We start from the raw sequence: 19,845 nt of genomic DNA on the forward strand, positions 1-19,845 counted from the left end.
ACCGGGGGAGGGGCCGGGTGGGGAGGACCTGGGGAGGGGCGGGGCTCAGGAGGGGGCAAGAGGTCGGGGTCCCCAGCTTCGGAGACTCGGGGTCCCTACCCGGCTCCCAGCCGTATGCTGAGCGCCCCCTCCAGCCGGGGGTCTCCGCCGCACAGCGGGGCAGTCCCACTCCCCTTACCTGGCTCGGCTGCTCTGCCTGCTCCGAGGACGCCATCTTTCTGAGGCCTGACTAATCAACCGCCGCTGGGCGAGGTTTCTCCCAGGCGCCCTCGCTCTCGCCCTCCCGCCCAGACTAAGGTAGCCGGAACAGAGCCTGTCGATGTAGGGGACTGGGGCAGAGGGGTGGAGCCCGGGTGTCCGGGTCACCTTGCATAGTTTCCGTTAAGACTCTGCTTTCCAGGAAGATCCCAAGTCTATATCTTCTTTGCGTTGTTATATGTGTATTATTCTGGTTTTTTTTTTTTTTTGAGACGGAGTTTCGCACTTGTTGCCTAGGCTGGAGTGCAATGGCGCGATATCGGCTCACCGCAACCTCAGCCTCCCGGTTTCAAGCGATTCTCCTGCCTCAGCCTCCCGAGTAGCTGGGATTGCAGGCATGCGCCACCATGCCCGGCTAACATTGTATTTTTAGTAGAGATGGAGTTTCTCCATGTTGGTCAGGCTGCTCTCGAACTCCCGACCTCAGGTGATCTGCCCACCTCGGCCTCCCAAAGTGTTGGGATTACAGAAGTGAGCCACTGCGCCCGGCCCATATTATTCTTATTGAGTTAATCTCTGCCCATCCCCACAGTGCCATGGGCACATTTAGGGACTTGCCAATGGATGAATGCGAAGAAACTTGGAAATTAATTTTTAGACATCAGTTCAGTTCCATTCATTGAGTGCCTACTATATGCTAGGGACTTTGGTAGGCCTTGAAATAAAAACATTCAAGACTCAATCCCTACTCCCACGCCCAGGCCAAACACACATACAATTACAGTATTATGGGGATAGGACTCGGATAAGTGTGCAGGTCTATTGGGAGAACATAAAAGGGGGCATTTTGAAGAGAAGAGGCTTCTACAAAACGTCATTATTTTACACTGGTTGAATTGTTAGATTTTTTTTAATTGTTAGATTTTAAATTAAATATTGGACGGGAGCAGTGGCTCACACCTGTAATCCCAACACTTTAGGAGGCCAAGGCAGGAGGATCCCTTGAGCCCAGGAGGTTGAGGCTGCAGTGAACTATGATTATGCCACTGCACTCCAGCCTGGGCGACAGAGCGAGAACTTGTCTAAAAATAAGATAAGAAAATAAAAAATGAAATTATATGAAAAAGGATACATACATTAGAGTTAACCGCCAGCTCCTATTATAGTTGTGTTTTGATCAATATAGACTGCTTAAAAGGGATGACTTAATGAATAATTCCTCCTACTAAACGCTGTTTTAAATGTCTAAACTTTTCTTGAGATAATATCCAATTTCCTCTCCCACGTTTTTTGTTTGTTTGTTTTTGCTTTTGTTTTTGTTTTTGCTTGAGACGAAGTCTTGCTCCTGACGCCCAGGCTGGAGTGCAATGGTGCGATCTGGGCCGACTGCAACCTCCGCCTCCCGGGTTCAAGCGATTCACCTGCCTCAGCCTCCCAAGTAGCTGGGACTACAGGCGTGCGCCATCACGCCCGGCTAATTTTTGTATTTTTAGTAGAGATAGGGTTTCACCATGTTGGCCAGGCTGGTCTCAAACTACTGACCTCAGATCATCTGTCCGCCTCGGCCTCCTAAAGTGCTGAGATTACAGGGGTGAGCCACCGCCCCCGGGGCCCTTGTCCACGTTTTTATAAACAAAATATGAGGTGGGAGGATTGCTTGAGCCCAGGAGATCAAAACTGCAGTGAGTCATCATCACGCCACTGCACTCCAGCCTGGGAGACAGAGCGAAACGCTGTCTCAAAAAAAGAAAAAAGAAACAAGGAAGGAAAGTGTCCCCCGAATGAATAAATATGAGCAGATAATTACTTCTAGTTTACATAAAATGCCCTCTTTTAAGAGAGGAACTTTTTGATCATTTTTATTACTATTCTTTTAATCTTAGATGTTTATTTTTCAGGAGGAAAAAAACAAACTTTTCCATAGTAGCAGTATTAAAACAAAGATGAATATGTTGTCAAGAGGCATCTGAACAATCTCCAACAGTGCCGAGTCGCATTTCCCCTTTCCTCTCCGATGCATTTGAGACTTTAATGCTTACTATATTTATTTAAGCGTTTTGTTCTGAGACCCCAAACTAATTTGCACAGTTGAAGCAGGAAATAGAATGGGTGGAAACATGGCGGGTGTCTGTATTAGCATTATGCATCTCATATGCGAATAGGAATGCTCTAAAAATTCAATACAGTATACATGCGTGTGCATCGTCATGCAAAATAAGTCTCTATTGGCCTTATATTTGAACGCGCGAATGCAGCTCCTAAAAGGTAAAAACAACTCCTAGGCTGAATCGCGCGATAGAACGAAAGCGGCTTTAAACCCAGAGACTACAGTTTCCGGCATGCTTCGACGCCACACGTGATTAGCGGCAACTAGAACTACATCTCCCGGCGTGCCCTGGTCTCACGTGTGATTTGCTGCGGAACGAACTACATCTCCCGGCAGGCTGCGGAAGGGGGTCGAGTAGAAGGACCGCCGCTCCGGCCTCCCGCGACTTCTCGAAGCTGGGCAGGTCCCACCTTGTAGAGGATGGAGGTGACCGGGGACGCCGGGGTACCAGAATCTGGCGAGAGCCGGACTCTAAAGCCGTGTCTGCTGCGCCGCAACTACAGCCGCGAACAGCACGGCGTGGCCGCCTCCTGCCTCGAAGACCTGAGGAGAAAGGGTTGGCTCGGGACCCCGGGCGAGGGTGTGGGGGAGCCAGGGCCGGGTGAGGACGTCCGGCGGGGGCGAGGCGGGGTCAGGAGAGGCGACTTGGGGATTCTTGTATCTCGGGTGGAGGCTTGGGACAGAAACGGTCCGAGTGGGCATAGCGATTTACAGATTTAAGGCGCTTGAGCGTAATTAATCTCGTGTGAGACTCCACGGTGGTGGGAAGACAGTCAGGAAGCAATGTGCAAATTAAGCCAGACTCGGCTTAGGTCTCTTGCCTGAAATCACTTCGATGTTGGACCAAACGGACCCCACTGGGTTCCTGCCACTCCGCCACACTCAGATGGTACAAGAACCCCCAGCTGAGCCCACGGCGGTGTGGGGAGGGGTTTCCACCGTCCGCTCTGGCAGGAACCTATGCAGGAAAGAGGGAGCTGCTACTGACCATTTCTGGAGGTCCAGACAAGGAACGTGAGTTGTAAGTGACGGAGCCGACGGAAGTTCCGAGCCCGGCCCCATACCTTTACCAGCTGCTTGGCCTTGCACTTAACCAGCTCTCAACCCTCAGTTTTCTCATCAGCAAATTGGGTATAATATTTATAGCCCTGCTTCAAAGGGTTGTTGGTTCTCTCAAATAAGATGATATATTTAAGTGACTTACAAGTCTTATTAGCCAGTAGCAACAAATCGCTTACCCAAAGAAGTTTTACAGGTTACATGTGTGAGCCAGCCCCAGGCATGTAGTCACAGTGTGTGTCAGAGGGCACAGTTGCTTCCTCTCAGTCACCAACAGAAATCATATGGAAATTTTCAGAGACCCATGAACAGCCAAAGCATTATAAATGCTTTGGTAACATGGATTTTGCATATAAGCATTTATGTATTTTTTTCCTGACATTAGATTACTTTACTTCTAATTCCCCTTCAGTGCCGTGGCTGGATGTGCGTGGCACAGAGGCTGGTGTTCTCTGCAGTCCAGCGCATACATGCCTTGCTGTTCTATTGGGTGGTAGACAACACCGCTGAAGGATATTTGTAGTCTCTTGGCTATTTCTGATCACTCCAGTCCCGTTAGTATTTGAAGCATTGCTATCACTAAATGGAATAGTACAGACCTGTCCTGGAGAAAGCCTCTCCGCCAATGATAATGATATGAAAAGCTACTGATAGAAGCTTACACTTCTTTTATACTTTCCCATAGGTTAGAAAAGAAGCTGCTAAGGAAGATACTGTAAAGAACAAAAAGCATTTTCTTTCTTTTTTTTTTTTTTTTTTTGAGACGGAGTATCACTCTGTCACCCAGGCTGGAGTGCAGTGGCGCTATCTCGGCTCACTGCAAGCTCCGCCTCCCGGGTTCACTCCATTCTCCTGCCTCAGCCTCCCGAGTAGCTGGGACTACAGGCGCCCACCACCACGCCCATCTAATTTTTTGTATTTTTTAGCAGAGACGGGTTTTCACCATGTTAGCCAGGATGGTCTCGATTGCCTGCTTTGTGATCCACCCGCCTCGGCCTCCCAAAGTGCTGGGATTACAGACGTGAGCCACCGCGCCTGGCCTTTTTGGTGTATTTTTTGACATTTTTACACGTAGGAGAATTTAAGAGGACAACTGAGGGCCGGGTGCGGTGGCTCACACCTGTAATCCCAGCACTTTGGGAGGCCGAGGTGGGCGGATCACGAGGTCAGGAGATCGAGACCATCCTGGCTAACATGGTGAAACCCCGTCTCTACTAAAAATACAAAAAAATTAGCCGGGCGTGGTGGTGGGCGCCTGTAATCCCAGCTACTCAGGAGGCTGAGGCAGGAGAATGGCGTGAACCCGGGGGGCGGAGCTTGAAGTGAGCCCAGATAGCGCCTGGGCACTCCAGCCTGGGCGACAGAGTGAGACTCCGTCTCAAAAAAAAAAAAAAAAAAAGAGGAAAACTGAATAAATGAATGAGAGACTGCTTGTTTGCAAGGAATCAAACTAGACTTTGATTGGTTGTTCACTCCAGTAAAAACTCAAATGCCTACCATACATGAGTGTGGAGTAGCTGGAGTAAACATACTTTCAGGAGCCAGACTCTGTGGGTTTAAATCCCAGCTTTGCCACTTACTGTGTGATCTTAGACAAGTTACTTAACCTCTCTGAGCCTTGGGTTCATCATCTATAAAACAGAACTAATAAAAGTACCTACTTTACAGGATTATTATGAGATTAAATACTGTATATGAAAAGCACTTAGGCCAGGCGCGGTTGCTCATGCCTGTAATCCTAGCACTTTGGGAGGCCGAGGCAGGTAGATCATTAGGTCGGGAGTTCCAGACCAGACTGGCCAAGATGGTGAAACCCCGTCTCTACTAAAAATACAAAAATTAGCCAGGCACGGTGGCTGGTGCCTGTAGTCCCAGCTACTCGGGAGACTAAGGCAGAGAGTTGCTTGAACCCGGGAGGCGGAGGTTGCTGTGAACCAAGATTGTACTACTGCACTCCAGCCTGTCTCAAAAAAAAAAAAAAAAGAAAGAAAGAAAAGCACTTAGGGCTGAGCACAGTGGCTCATGCCTCTAATCCCAGCACTTTGGGAGGCCAAGGCGGGTGGATCATGAGGTCAGGAGTTCGAGACCAGCCTGGTCAACATGGTGAAACCACATCTCTACTAAAAATACAAAAATTAGCCGGACATGGTGGTGCACGCCTATAATCCCAACTACTCGGGAGGCTGAGGCAGGAAAATCACTTGAACCTGGGAGGCAGAGGTTTCAGTGAGCCGAGATCGCGCCACTGCACTGCAGCCTGGGTAACAGAGTGAGACCCTGCTACAGAAAAAAAGAAAAGAACACTTAGAACAGAATCAGGCACGTGATGAGTGTTCTGGTAGTGCTAGAAGTGATGATTGTGATTCTAGTTATTACCTACCAGGAGTTCTGCTCAGCTCTGGAGCCATACATACTTGAGATGCAGGGATAGATGTAATTTCCTTACGGTTATTTGTCATTTGCCAAATATTTTATTCTTTTCAGCCTGTGACATTCTGGCCATTGATAAGTCCCTGACACCAGTCACCCTGGTCCTGGCAGAGGATGGCACCATAGTGGATGATGACGATTACTTTCTGTGTCTACCTTCCAATACTAAGTTTGTGGCATTGGCTAGTAATGAGAAATGGGCATACAACAATTCAGGTAAGAAACTCTAGCCATATATAAAACGGCCTATGCAGTACAGCATCCATCATGATTACTTTCACTGCACAGACAATTGCCATTTGTCTGGCTTTTTAAGCATTTGTTCAACAGATATTTACTGAGCACTTTCTATGTGCCAGACATGGTGCTGAGTCCTGGGGATAAAGATGAATGAGGCCAGGCACGGTGGGCAGATCACCTGAGCTCAGGAGTTTGAGACCAGCCTGGCCAACATGGCAAAAGTCCATCTCTACTGAAAATACAAAAACTAGCTGAGCATGGTGGCAGGCACCTGTAATCCCAGATACTTGGGAGGCTGAGGCGGGAGAATTGCTTGAACCTGGGAGGTGGAGGTTGCAGTGAGCTGAGATTGTGCCACTGCACTCCAGCCTGGGCGACAGAACGAGACTCTGTCTCAAAAAAAAAAAAAATAGATGAATGAGACATGGGCCCCATTCTCAACTAACTCATGGACAGACAGCAACTGAAATGCAGCCTGGCAGGGAGCTCAGTGCTGCAGGCTGCAGTCCAGCTGTTGAGGTCTGGATCCTGGCTCTACCATTTACTAACCAGGTGACCTTGTGCAAATTACATAACTTCTCAGTGCCTTGTTGACATAATAATTATAGAACCTGTCCCCTAAGATTGTTGTAAAGATAATATAGTACATATCAAACCAGGGTTTCTCAATGACACTGCTGACATTTGGGGCTGGAGTTGTGAAGAGGATGCTTTGTGTATGATAGGACATTTAGTAGCATCCTAGATGTTACGAACCTCCCCCCACCACTGTGATAACCAAGAATAAATGACTCCAGATATTGTCAGATGTCTCCTGGGGGGCAAAATTGCTCCCACTTGAGAACCACTGATAAGAAGCGTTTAGATCTTACCTGGCACATAGTTAAGAACTCAATAAATGTTACCTGTCCCTGCCATCATCATCATCACAGGAGATAGAAAGGGGACTAACATTGGTGACCAAGGATCAAGAAGTGTCTTGAGAGGGGATTAGTTTTAGGGAGGGACTTAAAAAAAGTGTCCTGAAGTGTGCCACAAAATTGAGGAAGTCATCCTACAGCAGTGGCCCTACCAGCCACCTTTGCGCTCAGGCCTAAGGGACAGCAATCGATGGCTACAGCTCCCCCAGTTAAAGAAGGGACCAATCCCCAAGCACAGAGAAATGCTGGCACAAATGACTGTTTTCGTATAAAAAACAGGACACACCTGGACACACAGAAACCAGAAAGGGAAGTGTGATTGGATTCCTTGTAGGTGTGACCACACATTGGGTTTAAATGGCTTCTTTCTATGGAAGAATACAGAGCCGTTGCACACAGAGATAAAGATGAAAGAGGATCAGGCACGGTGGCTTATGCCTGTAATCCCAGCACTTTGGGAGACCGAGGCGGGCAGATCACTTGAAGTCAGGAGTTTGAGACCAGCCTGGCCAACATGGTGAAAGCCCATCTCTACTAAAAATACCAAAATTAGCTGGTCATGGTGGTGGGCACCTGTAATCCCAGCTACTCGCAAGTCTGAGGCAGGAGAATCGCTTGAACTCGGGCAGTGGAGGTTGCAGTGAGCCAAGATCATGCCACTGCACTCCAGCCTGGGCAACAGAGTGAGACTCTGTCTCAAAAAAAAAAAAAAAAAATGAAAGAAGAGGGAAAATCAAGGTCCTGGATGGATATTGGCCCTCCTGTGAATCCTTGAGATAAGATGCTTCTTTCCCATTGAAATTAGTCTAGATCCTCAAGAGGTCTGTGTGTGCTGGGGGAGGAGGTGAAAACAGCACTTCAGGTTGTTCTGTGACTGGCATTTTCTCCTATGTGTCAGATGGAGGTACAGCTTGGATTTCCCAAGAGTCCTTTGATGTAGATGAAACAGACAGCGGGGCAGGGTTGAAGTGGAAGAATGTGGCCGGGCAGCTGAAAGCAGATCTGTCCAGCATCATCCTCCTATCAGAGGAGGGCCTCCAGGTAAAGCCTCCTGCACAACCTGCGACAATGTTCACCCGGCCTCTGCCCCCCGCCCCAGCACCTTCTTAGCTTCCATACTTGCCATAGCAATTTCTTTGTTTTAATCTTAATTTTTAAATAATTCTTAAATTACAACTAAGATTTTTCATCTTCTCATTCTCACCTAGAGTAATTTTTCAACCCTCGTCACGAAGCAGAATTACCTGTGGATTTTTTTTTTTTTTTTTTTTTTTTTTTGAGACACAGTCTTACTCTGTCGCCCAGGCTGGAGTGCAGTGGTGCAATCTCAGCTCACTGCAGTCTCCACCTCCCGGGTTCAAGCAATTCTCCTGCCTCAGCGTCCCAGGTAGCTGGAATTACAGGTGCACACCAACACGCCTGGCTAATTTTGGTATTTTTAGTAGAGACAGCGTTTCATCATGTTGGCCAGGCTGCTCCTGAGCTCCAGTGATCCACCCGCCTCGGCCTCCCAAAGTGCTGAGATTATAGGCGTGAGCCACCGCGCCCAGCCAGATTTTTTTTTTAATACAAATGCCTGGGATCCACCCTAAACCTAGTTAGGTGGACGCTGGGGTCAGGGATGCCCTGCTAGAGAATGCAGCGTTGGAGTAGCTGGCTTCACATCCCAGCGCTGTCACCACGACTTTGAGCCAGTAGCTTAGCTTCTCTCCTTGTGTTTTCTCTCTAGTAAGATTGGGATAGGCCAGGTGCAGTGGCTCACGCCTGTAATCTCAGCACTTTGGGAGGCCGAGGCGGGCAGATCACAAGGTCAGGAGATCGAGACCATCCTGGCTAACACGGTAAAACCCCATCTCTACTAAAAATACAAAAAATTAGCCGGGCGTGGTGGTGTGCACCTGTAGTCCCAGCTACTCGGGAGGCTGAGGCAGAAGAATCGCCTGAACCCAGGAGGTGGAGCTTGCAGTGAGCCGAGATCGCACCACTGCTCTCCAGCCTGGGTGACAGAGAGAGACTCCATCTCCAAAAGAAAAAAAAGATTGGGATAAAAACAGTATGTTTTCATTCAAAGAAAATTTCTCTTTGAGACAGGGTCTTGCTTTGTCACCCAGTGCAGTGGCATGATCATAGCTCACTGCATCCTCGACCTCCTGGGCTCAAGCCATCCTCCCACCTCAACCTCTCAGGTAGCTGAGACTGTAGGTTTGCACCACCACACTGCGCTATTTTTTCTTTTTTTTTTTTCTTTTTTTTTTTAATTTTTGTAGGCCAGGTGCAGTGGCTCATACCTGTAATCCTAGCACTTTGGGAGGCCAAGGTGAGCAGATTGCCTGAGTTCAGGAGTTTGATGTGGTAAAACCCTATCTCTACAAAAATTAGCTAGGTGTGGTGGCGTGTGCCTGTAGTTCCAGCTACTCAGGAAACTGAGGCGGAAGGATCACTTGAGCCAAGGTGGTCAAGGCTTCAGTGAGCCATGACTATACCACACCAACCTGGGCAACAGAGCAAGACCCCGTCTCAAAAATAAATAAATAAATAAATAAAGCCAGGCGCGGTGGCTCACACCTATAATCCTAGAACTTTGGGAGGCCGGGGCGGGCAGATCACGATGTCAAGAGATCAAGACCATCCTGGCAAACATGGTGAAACCCCATCTTTACTAAAAATACAGCCGGGCACGGTGGCTTAACGCCTGTAATCCCAGCACTTTGGGAGGCCGAGGAGGGTGGATCACAAGGTCAGGAGTTCAAGACCAGCTTGGCCAAGATGGTGAAATCCCGTCTCTACTAAAAATATAAAAATTAGCCAGGCATGGCGGCAAGCGCCTGTAATCCCAGCTACTCAGGAGGCTGAGGCAGGAGAATCACTTGACCCAGGAGGGGGAGGTAGCAGTGAGCAGAGATCACGCCACTGCATTTTAGCCTGGGAGACAGAGCAAGACTCTGTCTCAAAAAACAAAAAAATTACAAAAATTAGCTGGGTGTGATGGCGTGTGCCTGTAGTCCCAGCTACTCAGGAGGCTGAGGCAGGAGAATAGCTTGAACCCAGGAGGCGGAGGTTGCGGTGAGCCGAGATCACGTCATTGCACTCCAGCCTGGCGACAGAGCAAGACTCAGTCTCAAAAAAAATTAATTAATTAATGTTTTATAGAGAGGAGGTCTTCACAGGTTGCCTAGGCTGGTCTTGAACTCCTGGGCTCAGGCAGTCCTCCCACCCTGGCCTCCCAAAGTGCTGGGATTATTGATATGAGCCTCTGTGCTTGACCCAAAAAATATTTATTGAGCCCCATCCTGTGCCTGTCATGGTTCTATGCATGGGTGTGCAGTGGCGAACAAGCCAGACACAGTCTCTGCTCTAACGGTACTTGTATTCTGATGAAGGGAGGCAGAAAGCAACAGGAAAGCATATCAGACAGTGGTATGCAGAGAGTGATGGAGGCTACTCTAGCTTGGAACACGGAGGAAGGCCTCTTTGAGGAAATGATTTCTTGGTGTATTTTGTTTTGGTTTGGTTTGGTTTGAGACACGGTCTAGCTCTGTCACCCAGGCTGGAGTGCAGTAGTGCAATCTCAGCTCACTGCACCATCTGCCTGCTGGGCTCAAGCGATCCTCCCACCTCAGCCTTCCAAGTAGCTGGGACCACAGGCGTACTCCACCATGCCTGGTGAATTTTTATATTTTTGGTAAAGACAGGGTTTCACCATGTTGTCCAGGCTGGTCTTAAACTCCTGAGCTCAAGCAGTCCTCCTGCCTCAGCCTCCCAGAGTGCTGGGATTATAGGTGTAAGCCACTACACCCGACCCTTCTTCCCAATTTAACACTAGAAGAAAATTAGAAAAATTGGCCGGGCGCGGTGGCTCACACCTGTAATCCCAGCACTTTGGGAGGCCAAGGCGGGCGGATCACAAGATCAGGAGATCGAGACCATCCTGGCTAACACGGTGAAACCCCGTCTCTACTAAAAATACAAAAAATTAGCCAAGCATGGTGGCAGGCACCTGTAGTACCAGCTGCTCAGGAGGCTGAGGCAGGAGAATGGCGTGAACCCAGGAGGCGGAGCTTGCAGTGGGCCGAGATCGCGCCACTGCACTCCAGCCTGGGTGACAGAGCGAGACTCTGTCTCAAAAAAAAAAAAAATTAGAAAAATTACATGCTTTTCTCTTGACTGTCTGCCAACTATCATAGTAGGTAACTTTGGGAAATGGATGCATTGAGTTCTGAAACGGATGTATTTGAGAGGTAGAACACCGTGTTTAGAAAGTCCTTGTAGGCCGGGCGTGGTGGCTCACACCTGTAATCCCAGCACTTTGGGAGGCCAAGGCGGGTGGATCACCTGAGGTCAGGAGTTCAAGACCAGCCTGGCCAACATGACAAAACCCCGTCTCTACTACAAATACAAAAATTAGCTGGGCTTGGTGGCACATGCCTGTAATCCCAGCTACTAGGGAGGCTGAGGCAGGAAAATTGCTTGAACCCAGGAGGCGGAGGTTGCAGTGAGCCGAGATCACACCATCGCACTCCAGCCTGGGCAACAGAGCAGACTCCATCTCAAAAAAAAAAGAAAGTCAGAAAGTTCCTGTAGATTTCTAAGCGTCTGTGTTTGTTTGTTAGGTGCTTGTTGACGCTCCCTGCTCAGACCTGGCTCAGGAACTACGTCAGAGTTGTGCCACCGTCCAGCGGCTGCAGCACACACTCCAACAGGTGCTTGACCAAAGAGAGGAAGTGCGTCAGTCCAAGCAGCTCCTGCAGCTGTACCTCCAGGCTTTGGAGAAAGAGGGCAGCCTCTTGTCAAAGCAGGAAGGTAGGACTCTCTGCAGGCAGAGTCACTCAGAATTCAGGGCTGACAGAGGCGTCCCTCGGGAGGACACTATTTGTGATGTAGCCAGGGCCACTGAAGCCGCGGCTGCTGGGATGCGGGACGGGCACGTTTCTCTCTTGCCCGGCCAGTTATTCTGGCGAGTTGGTCATGTGGCTGTGTGGTCACACCACATCTGATCTCTGTCTTGTGTCTCCTTTGCAGAGTCCAAAGCTGCCTTTGGTGAGGAGGTGGATGCAGTAGACACGGGTATCAGCAGAGAGACCTCCTCGGACGTTGCGCTGGCGAGCCACATCCTTACTGCACTGAGGGAGAAGCCGGCTCCAGAGCTGAGCTTATCTAGTCAGGATTTGGAGGTGGGCGGAAACCAGGGTCACTGAGCTACAGAGGGGGACATGCCCTGGGATGTAGTAGTATCATGCAGAGGTGTGTGGGCCCTTTTGTTCACCTCTGCAGACTGTGAATCCTAGCTGCCAATTTGCCTATTATATGCCAAGGCATTTGCAAAAATCTCATTAATCTAAATCAAAATAGCTTTAAAGAAAAATGCATACACTTCCTCAGATCATCAAACAGACTCTGGTCCAAGGTTGGTAATGAAATGACTGTTCCTGACAGGGAGGAATAGCAGGGCCCAATCTTCTGAGATGGCTTCTGGGTCTTTCCATGGTCAAAGAAGATCTATAGTCCGTGCTGAGGTCTGTCAATGTCACAGGAAAAGGCAAACTTGAGGGGATCGTCGCCTGCTGGCTGAGACCAGGGAACTAAAAACTTGAGGAAGGGAACCCGCCTGGGTGGGGGCTACTTCTGATTCATTGTCCTTGTCCCTGTCATAAGTACCTCCCTATTGTAGATAGAAGGGAAGGAAACTGTTGACTTGAGCTTGGCTAAATTTCCTGAAGGTGGAGGACCTTAGAGTTGCTCCAAGTAAACTTTCCAAGGACTTCTTCCTGTTGGTGTTGTAAGAAAAGGCCCATGCTTGGCCGGGCACAGTGGCTTACGCCTGTTAATGCCAGTACTTTGGGAGGCCGAGGCAGGTGGATCACCTGAGGTCAGGAGTTCGAGACCAGCCTGACCAACATGGCGAAACCCCGTCTCTACTAAAAATAGAAAAATTAGCCTGGCATGGTGGTGGGAGGCTGAAGCAAGAGAATCACTTGAACCCAGGAGGTGGAGGTTGCTGTGAGCTAAGATCGCGCCACTGCACTCCAGCCTGGGCGACAAGAGTGAAACTCCGTCTTAAAAAAGCGCATGGCAGGCTGGGCGCGGTGGCTCACGCCTATAATCCCAGCACTTTGGGAGGCCAAGGTGGGCGGATCACGAGGTCAGGAGATCGAGACCATCCTGGGGAACATGGTGAAACCCCGTCTCTACTAAAAAAAATACAAAAAATTTAGCCAGGCATGGTGGTGGGCACCTGTAGTCCCAGCTACTCAGGGGGCTGAGGCAGGAGAATGGCATGAACCCGGGAGGCGGAGCTTGCAGGGAGCCGAGATAGTGTCACTGCACTCCAGCCTGGGTGACAGAGCGAGACTCCGTCTCAAAAAACAAAAAGCCCGTGGCAATTAATGGTAAAGGAAACCCGGCATTTCAGCGTAAAGAGGTAACATAAACGGATACTGCCTCATCACACTCCCCAAAAGAGAGTCAGGAGAGCAGCAGGAGAGGCGCACAGAAGGCCCAGTTCTCAGGGGTTTTTATTCTTGCTGCAGTTGGTTACCAAGGAAGACCCCGAAGCACTGGCTGTTGCCTTGAACTGGGACATAAAGAAGACGGAGACTGTTCAGGAGGCCTGTGAGCGGGAGCTCACCCTGCGCCTGCAGCAGATGCAGAGCTTGCATTCTCTCCGGAGCATCTCAGCAAGCAAGGCCTCACCACCTGGTGACCTGCAGAATCCTAAGCGAGCCAGACAGGATCCCACATAGCAGCAGCGGGAAGTGTGCCAAGGAAGCTCTGTGGCGTTGTGTTATTGGTAGACACCCTCAGCCTCATCATTTGACTACCTATGTACTACTCTACCCCCTGCCTTAGAGCACCTTCCAGAGAAGCTATTCCAGGTCTCAACATATGCCGTTCCACCAATTTTTTTTTTAGCCCCACCAGCTTCAGGACTTCTGCCAATTTTGAATGACATAGCTGCACCAACAATATCCCGCCTCCTCTAATTACATATGATGTTCTCTGTTCAAAAGTAATTGGCAGTGATTGGCCAGGTGCGGTGGCTCACGCCTGTAATCCTAGCACTGGGAGGCCGAGGGGGGCGGATCGTGAAGTCAGGAGATCGAGACCATCCTGGCTAACACGGTGAAACCCTGTCTCTACTAAAAATACAAAAAAAATTAGCCAGCCATGGTGGCGGGCGCCTGTAATCCCAGCTACTTGGGAGGCTGAGGCAGGAGAATGGCGTGAACCCGGGAGGCAGAGCTTGCAGTGAGCTGAGATTGCGCCACTGCACTCCAGCCTGGGCAACAGAGCGAGACTCCGTCTCAAAAAAAAAAAAAAAAGTAATTGGCAGTGACTATGGGCGCACTGCCTAACATTTAGCCCTGCCCCATATGGAACATGTTAAAAAAAAAAAAAAAGCCAGGCCGAGCGTGGTGGCTCGCGCTTGTAATCCCAGCACTTTGGGAGGCCGAGGCGGATGGATCACGAGGTCAGGAGATCGAGACCATCCTGGCTAACACAGTGAAACGTGTTTCTACTAAAAGTACAAAAAACTAGCTGGGCGTGGTGGCAGGAGCCTGTAGTCCCAGCTACTCGGGAGGCTGAGGCAGGAGAATTGCTTGAACTGGGGAGGCAGAAGTTGCAGTGAGCCGAGATTATGCCACTGCACTCCAGCCTGGGTGACAGAGTGACACTCTGTCTCAAAAAAAAAAAAAAAAAAAAGGACAGGCACGATAGTGGCTCACACCTTTGATCCCAGCACTTTGGAGGCCGATGCAGGCGGATCACATGAGGTCAGGAGTTCAAGACCAACCTGGCCAATATGGTGAAACCCCGTCTCTACTAAAAATACAAAAATTAGCTGGGCATGATGGCGGGTGCCTGTAATCCCAGCTACTCGGTAGGCAGAGGTTGCAGTGAGCTGAGAGCGCACCACTGCACTCCAGCCTGGGTGACAGAGCGAGACTCCGTATCTCAAAAAAAAAAAAGTTTTGTTTTTTTGAGACAGAGTCTCACTCTGTCACCTAGTCTGGAGTGCAGTGGCACATTCTCGGCTCACTGCAACCCCCACCTCCCAGGTTCAAGCGATTCTCCTGTTTCAGCCTCCTGAGCAGCTGGGATTACAGGCACGTGCCATCATGCCCGGCTAATTTTTGTATTTTTAGTAGAGACAGGGTTTTGTCACATTGGCCAGGCTGGTCTCAAACTCCTGACCTCAGGTGATCCACCCACCTCAGCCTCCCAAAGTGCTGGGATTACAGGTGTGAGCCACCACCCCTGGCCAGAGAAAAAAGTTTTTAAATAAAGTAATTGTCAGCTTAGGCAACATAGCAAGACCCTGTCTCTACAAAAAAAAATTTTAAGTTAGCCAGGCATGGTGGCACTGAACTATAATCCTAGCTACTCTGGAGGCTAAGGCGAGAGGATCACTTGAGCCCAGGAGCTCAAGGCTGATCATGCCACCATACTCCAGCCTGGATGATAGAGTAAGACCCTACTTTTTTTTTTTTTTTTTTAAAGGTAATTATCAAGGGCAATGAAAAGAAATGGTCGTATTTCCAATTCATTATCCTTATTCTGAAGATAGTACTGCAGAATTTTAAGCAGAGATAGTGGTGAAGATGGTGACATTATAGAGTGTTGACTATGGCCACAAACTTGTTTCTCCAGTTAATGAATTTTTTTATTTGTTTGTTTAAAGATACATACTAAGCTTGTAGACCATAGGGACATACGGAGAGTCCATTGCTAATATCTCATTCAGTATTGTGAAATTATATCTCACCACTGTGAAACTCTTCAGTTTTCTAATTGCTTTATCAGCAGGGGGTATAAAAGGTCATTAAAGCAATTTCCACATGCTGTGGCTCCAGGTCTCTGGGTGTGAAGCAGAGCAAGCCTGGTTTGTCCTCCTCCTGTCTCCACACAGACGGCTTCTGCAGGTTTGGTAATCTACAGTACACTCCTTGTAGGGAAAAGGTGATGAGTCATCATGGACTTATTTGACCATTTTTTATGCATGCTTAGAGGAAAACAGAATACTGTTAAGAGATTCATCGGCTAGTTATTAAGTAAAGAAATATCACAATAGGCCGGGCGCAGTGGCTCACACCTGTAATCCCAGCATTTTGGGAGGCCGAGGTGGGCGGATCACCTGAGGTCAGGAGTTCGAGACCAGCCTAGCCAACATGGTGAAACCCCGTCTCTACTAAAATTATAAAATATTAGCCAGGTGTAGTGGTACACGCCTGTAGTCCCAGTTACTTGGGAGGCTGAGGCATGAGAATTGCTTGAATCCAGGAAGTGGAGGTGGAGGTGAGCCGAAATTGTGCCACTGTACTCCAGCCTGCAACAGAGTGAGACACTGTCACACAAAAAAGAGAAATATCACAATATGTCACAATAGGCCGGGCGCAGTGGCTCACACCTGCAATCCCAGCACTTTGGGAGGCCAAGGCAGATGGATCACCTGAGGTCAGGAGTTTGAGACCAGCCTGGCCAACGTGACAAAACCCAGTCTACTAAAAATACAAAAATTAGCCGGGCATGATGGTGGGCACCTGTAATCCCAGCTACTCGGGAGGCTGAGACATGAGAATCGCTTGAACCCAGGAGGTGGAGATTGCACTGAGCTGAGATCCTGCCACTGGGTGACAGAATGAGACTCTGTCTTAAAAAAAAAAAAATCACAATAAGTCCTAGGGTAAAGATGGGGATACAGAAAACAATTAAATAGAACAAAAACAACTGTTTCCTTTTCCTGTGATTCAAGAAGGGCTTAGATCTTCTACTCAGCATCCTTTTACTAATGCCCTCCATTGGCTCTCACCCCAACATTTCCTTTTTTATAGCTTATTTTGTAATGCCTCCTTAATTATCCTTTAATAGAAGCCACCGCTGATAAGCTACCTACACTCATACAGAAGCATTAATATAATGCCCCAGATGTACTATTTCAGGGCAAAAAGGAAAATAATTTCCAACAAAGTGGTGTGTGTTTCACTGTCAGATGCTTGCACTTACACACAGAATCGCTGTGCATCCGACAGAGGCTGACTGGCACATGGGGCACGGGGATTGTCAGCTCAAACACCGTCAGCAGCGTTGCCCTTGGAAATGGGATTTCCCAGAACAGTAAATGTGTCTGTCCTTGATTTACAAAGTAGCTACATTCCTAGGATATCCAGGGTACATTAAAACTCACCATGTTACCCAGGCTGGTCTCAAACTCCAGGCCTCAAGCAATCCTCCCACATCAGCTTCCCAGAATTTTGGGATTACAGGCATGAGCCACCACACCCAGCCAGAATATTTTATTTCTGTCAGACACACAGAGCGTTCGTTGACTCATCTGGGCGTTGGTGTTGGTATTCTGTACTTGAAGCAAGCCCACCAAGCGGCTGAACTGGGTGGATAATGGAAAATGTCCTGTGGATTTGGGAGTGAGACAAACCGGCTTGAGTCTAACCTCTCAGTTAGTCTAAGGCTCCAAGCTTGAAAGGGTTAAATGAAGTACTATATTTGTTTTGTTTCGTTTCGTTTTGTTTGAGGCTTTGCTCTGTTGCCCAGGCTGGAGTGTAGTGGCACAATCTCTGCTCACTGCAACCTCCATCTCCCAGGTTCAAGCGATTCTCTTGCCTCAGCCTCCAGAGTAGCTGGGATTACAGGTGCCTGCCACCACACCCGGCTAAGTTTTTTTTGGTATTTTTAGTAGACACAGAAACCATGTTGGCTAGACTGGTCTCAAACTCCTGACCTCAAGTGATCCACCTGCCTTGGCCTCCCAAAGTGCTGGGAGTATAGGTGGTGAGCCACCACGCCTGGCCTAAATGAAGTACCACATGACCGACCGACCGACCTGGGGAACATAGCAAGACCCCATCTCTACAAAAATGTAAAAAATAAAAATTAGCCGGGTGTAGTGGCACATGCCTGTAATCCTAGGTACTCGGGAGGCTAAGGCAGAAGGATCACTTGAGCCCAGGAGTTCGAGGCTGCAATGAGCTGTGATCGTGCCACTGCACTCCATCCTGGGTGGCAGAGTGAGGCCCTGTCTCAAAATAAATAATCCAATCCCCCCCAAGAAAGGAATGAAGTGCTATAATGAGAAAAATCCTAGTACCTAACATATAGTAGACAGTGGAGAGTGGTTCTCTTTCGTTTCTCAGGGGCAGACAGATGGGGTGCTGGAGTCCTCTATCAAAGAGTCAGAGCTCTATCCCAGATGTGTAATGAACGTGGTCACAGACATATTGTCCCATTACCATTTACCTTCCCTATAACCACTGTGCCTCCAGCCTTGTAGAATAGACACATAGGAGCGCAGCAATACGTCTAAAAATAGGAGCGAGAGAGGGCAGGGCATGCCCGTTCTTGTGGTAGAAGAAAAGAATGTCAAAGAAAGCAGCTGGGACTAATGAACTTTACATTAGCCATATTCCATTCTTTCAGCTTAAGTCAAATGTCGGTCCTCATGAGGCAACTGGCTTTGACAGGAGCTACGCTAATTACCACTTACCAACCTTTAATTTCTGGGTAAAAGCAAAAGAGAAAAACTAATGGATTTTTCATTTTCCAGAGAGACAAGAATAAAATAATAGTAGTCTGTAGAAAAAAGAAAACCTGCATCAATTACAAGAATTATTAATGTATCTTTAATAACCAGATTATTTAGCTGTTTAATTTCCTAATTACCTGTTCAAGCTTTTTTTTTTTTTTTTTTCTTTTTCACCTTGAGGGTTTTTGTCCATTTTGTTTGTGGGGTTTTGCCTTAAATCATTTTGGCTGCATCTTATACACCTTGTGGTTTTTAAGGACCTTGGACATGATCTAGTCTGAACCCCCATCCACTTCCTGAGTCCTCCCAATAGCTCTGACAGTGAGGGTCTCCATTCTGTTTGAGAGCCTCCAGCCAGGGGGACAGACGCCCTCCCCAGGAGCTGCACTGCATTTTCAGGTTGCAGAACCTTAGAGTTGGCAACTTGCTCAAATGATATCAGACAACACTCGTGCAATTACAAGGTTACAAGGAAATGAACCAACAGATTAATGCATAGATAGCGGATTTTCTTCGCTCTTTTTCTTTTTTTTTTTTAAGACAATCTCGCTCTGTCACCCAGGCTGGAGTTCAGTTCAGTGGCTCTATCTCAGCTCACTGTAACCTCCACCTCCCAGGTTCAAGGGATTCTCCTGCCTCAACCTCCCAAATAGCTGGGATTACAGGGGTGTGCCACCACCCCCAGCTAATTTTTGTATTTTTAGTAGGGATGGGGTTTCTCCATGTTGGCCAGGCTGGTCTCAAACTTCTGACCTCATGTGATCCACCATCCTCAGCCTCCCAAAGTGCTGGGATTACAGGCATGAGCCACCGCACCCGGCTGTATTTTTCAGTATCATGTTATAAGAACTATCACCCCCAGGCTGGGCGCAGTGGCTCACGCCTGTAATCCCAGCACTTTGGGAGGCCGAGATGGGCGGATCACGGGGTCAGGAGATCGAGGCCACCCTGGATAAAATGGTGAAACCCCATCTCTACTAAAAATACAAAAAAATTCTCCGGGCGTGGTGGCAGGCGCCTGTAGTCCCAGCTACTCGGGAGGCTGAAGCAGGAGAATGGCCTGAACCTGGGAGGCGGAGCTTGCAGTGAGCTGAGATTGCACCACTGCACTCCAGCCTGGGCGACAAGCGAGACTCCGTCTCAAAAAAAAAAAAAAAAACTATCACCCCCAAAATTCTAGCTTTTCCTCCAGACTGATTACTTTAATAAGACAAATACTTTTTTAAATTACAAATGCAAAATGGGAAAGAGAAATTACTATTTTTACTAGCATTATAAGAAATTACAAAAGCCAGGCGCGGTGGTTCACGCCTGTAATCCCAGCACATTGGGAGGCCGAGGCAGGGGGATCACCT

General features: G+C 48.5%; 2 protein-coding genes across 5 annotated transcripts in view; one reads left to right on the forward strand and one right to left on the reverse strand.

Annotated features, from left to right (window-relative positions):
• PEX14 (peroxisomal biogenesis factor 14) overlaps positions 1 to 279 on the reverse strand; it is a 155,813-nt gene extending 155,534 nt beyond the window's left edge. For 2 of the 4 annotated variants that reach the window (XM_003949289.5, XM_001162201.7), the window contains exon 1: positions 179 to 279. In XM_003949289.5, coding sequence (XP_003949338.1) covers positions 179 to 214 — 36 coding nt within the window. In that variant the 5' untranslated portion in view covers positions 215 to 279. The remainder of the gene's footprint in view (positions 1 to 178) is intronic. The other 2 variants (XM_063786398.1, XM_063786384.1) reach the window with 1 other exon arrangement.
• Positions 20 to 15,809, forward strand: DFFA (DNA fragmentation factor subunit alpha). Its single transcript, XM_001161941.5, has 7 exons — positions 20 to 297; positions 2,097 to 2,861; positions 5,849 to 6,010; positions 7,853 to 7,995; positions 11,565 to 11,754; positions 11,974 to 12,125; positions 13,482 to 15,809. Exons 2-7 carry the CDS (start codon positions 2,726 to 2,728, stop codon positions 13,692 to 13,694), a joined length of 996 nt encoding a protein of 331 aa, XP_001161941.2. The 5' UTR covers positions 20 to 297; positions 2,097 to 2,725; the 3' UTR covers positions 13,695 to 15,809.
• The last annotated feature ends 4,036 nt before the right edge of the window (positions 15,810 to 19,845 follow it).

This window comes from Pan troglodytes, chromosome 1, assembly GCF_028858775.2.
Source record: "Pan troglodytes isolate AG18354 chromosome 1, NHGRI_mPanTro3-v2.0_pri, whole genome shotgun sequence".
In the NCBI taxonomy this organism is placed as follows: domain Eukaryota; kingdom Metazoa; phylum Chordata; class Mammalia; order Primates; family Hominidae; genus Pan; species Pan troglodytes.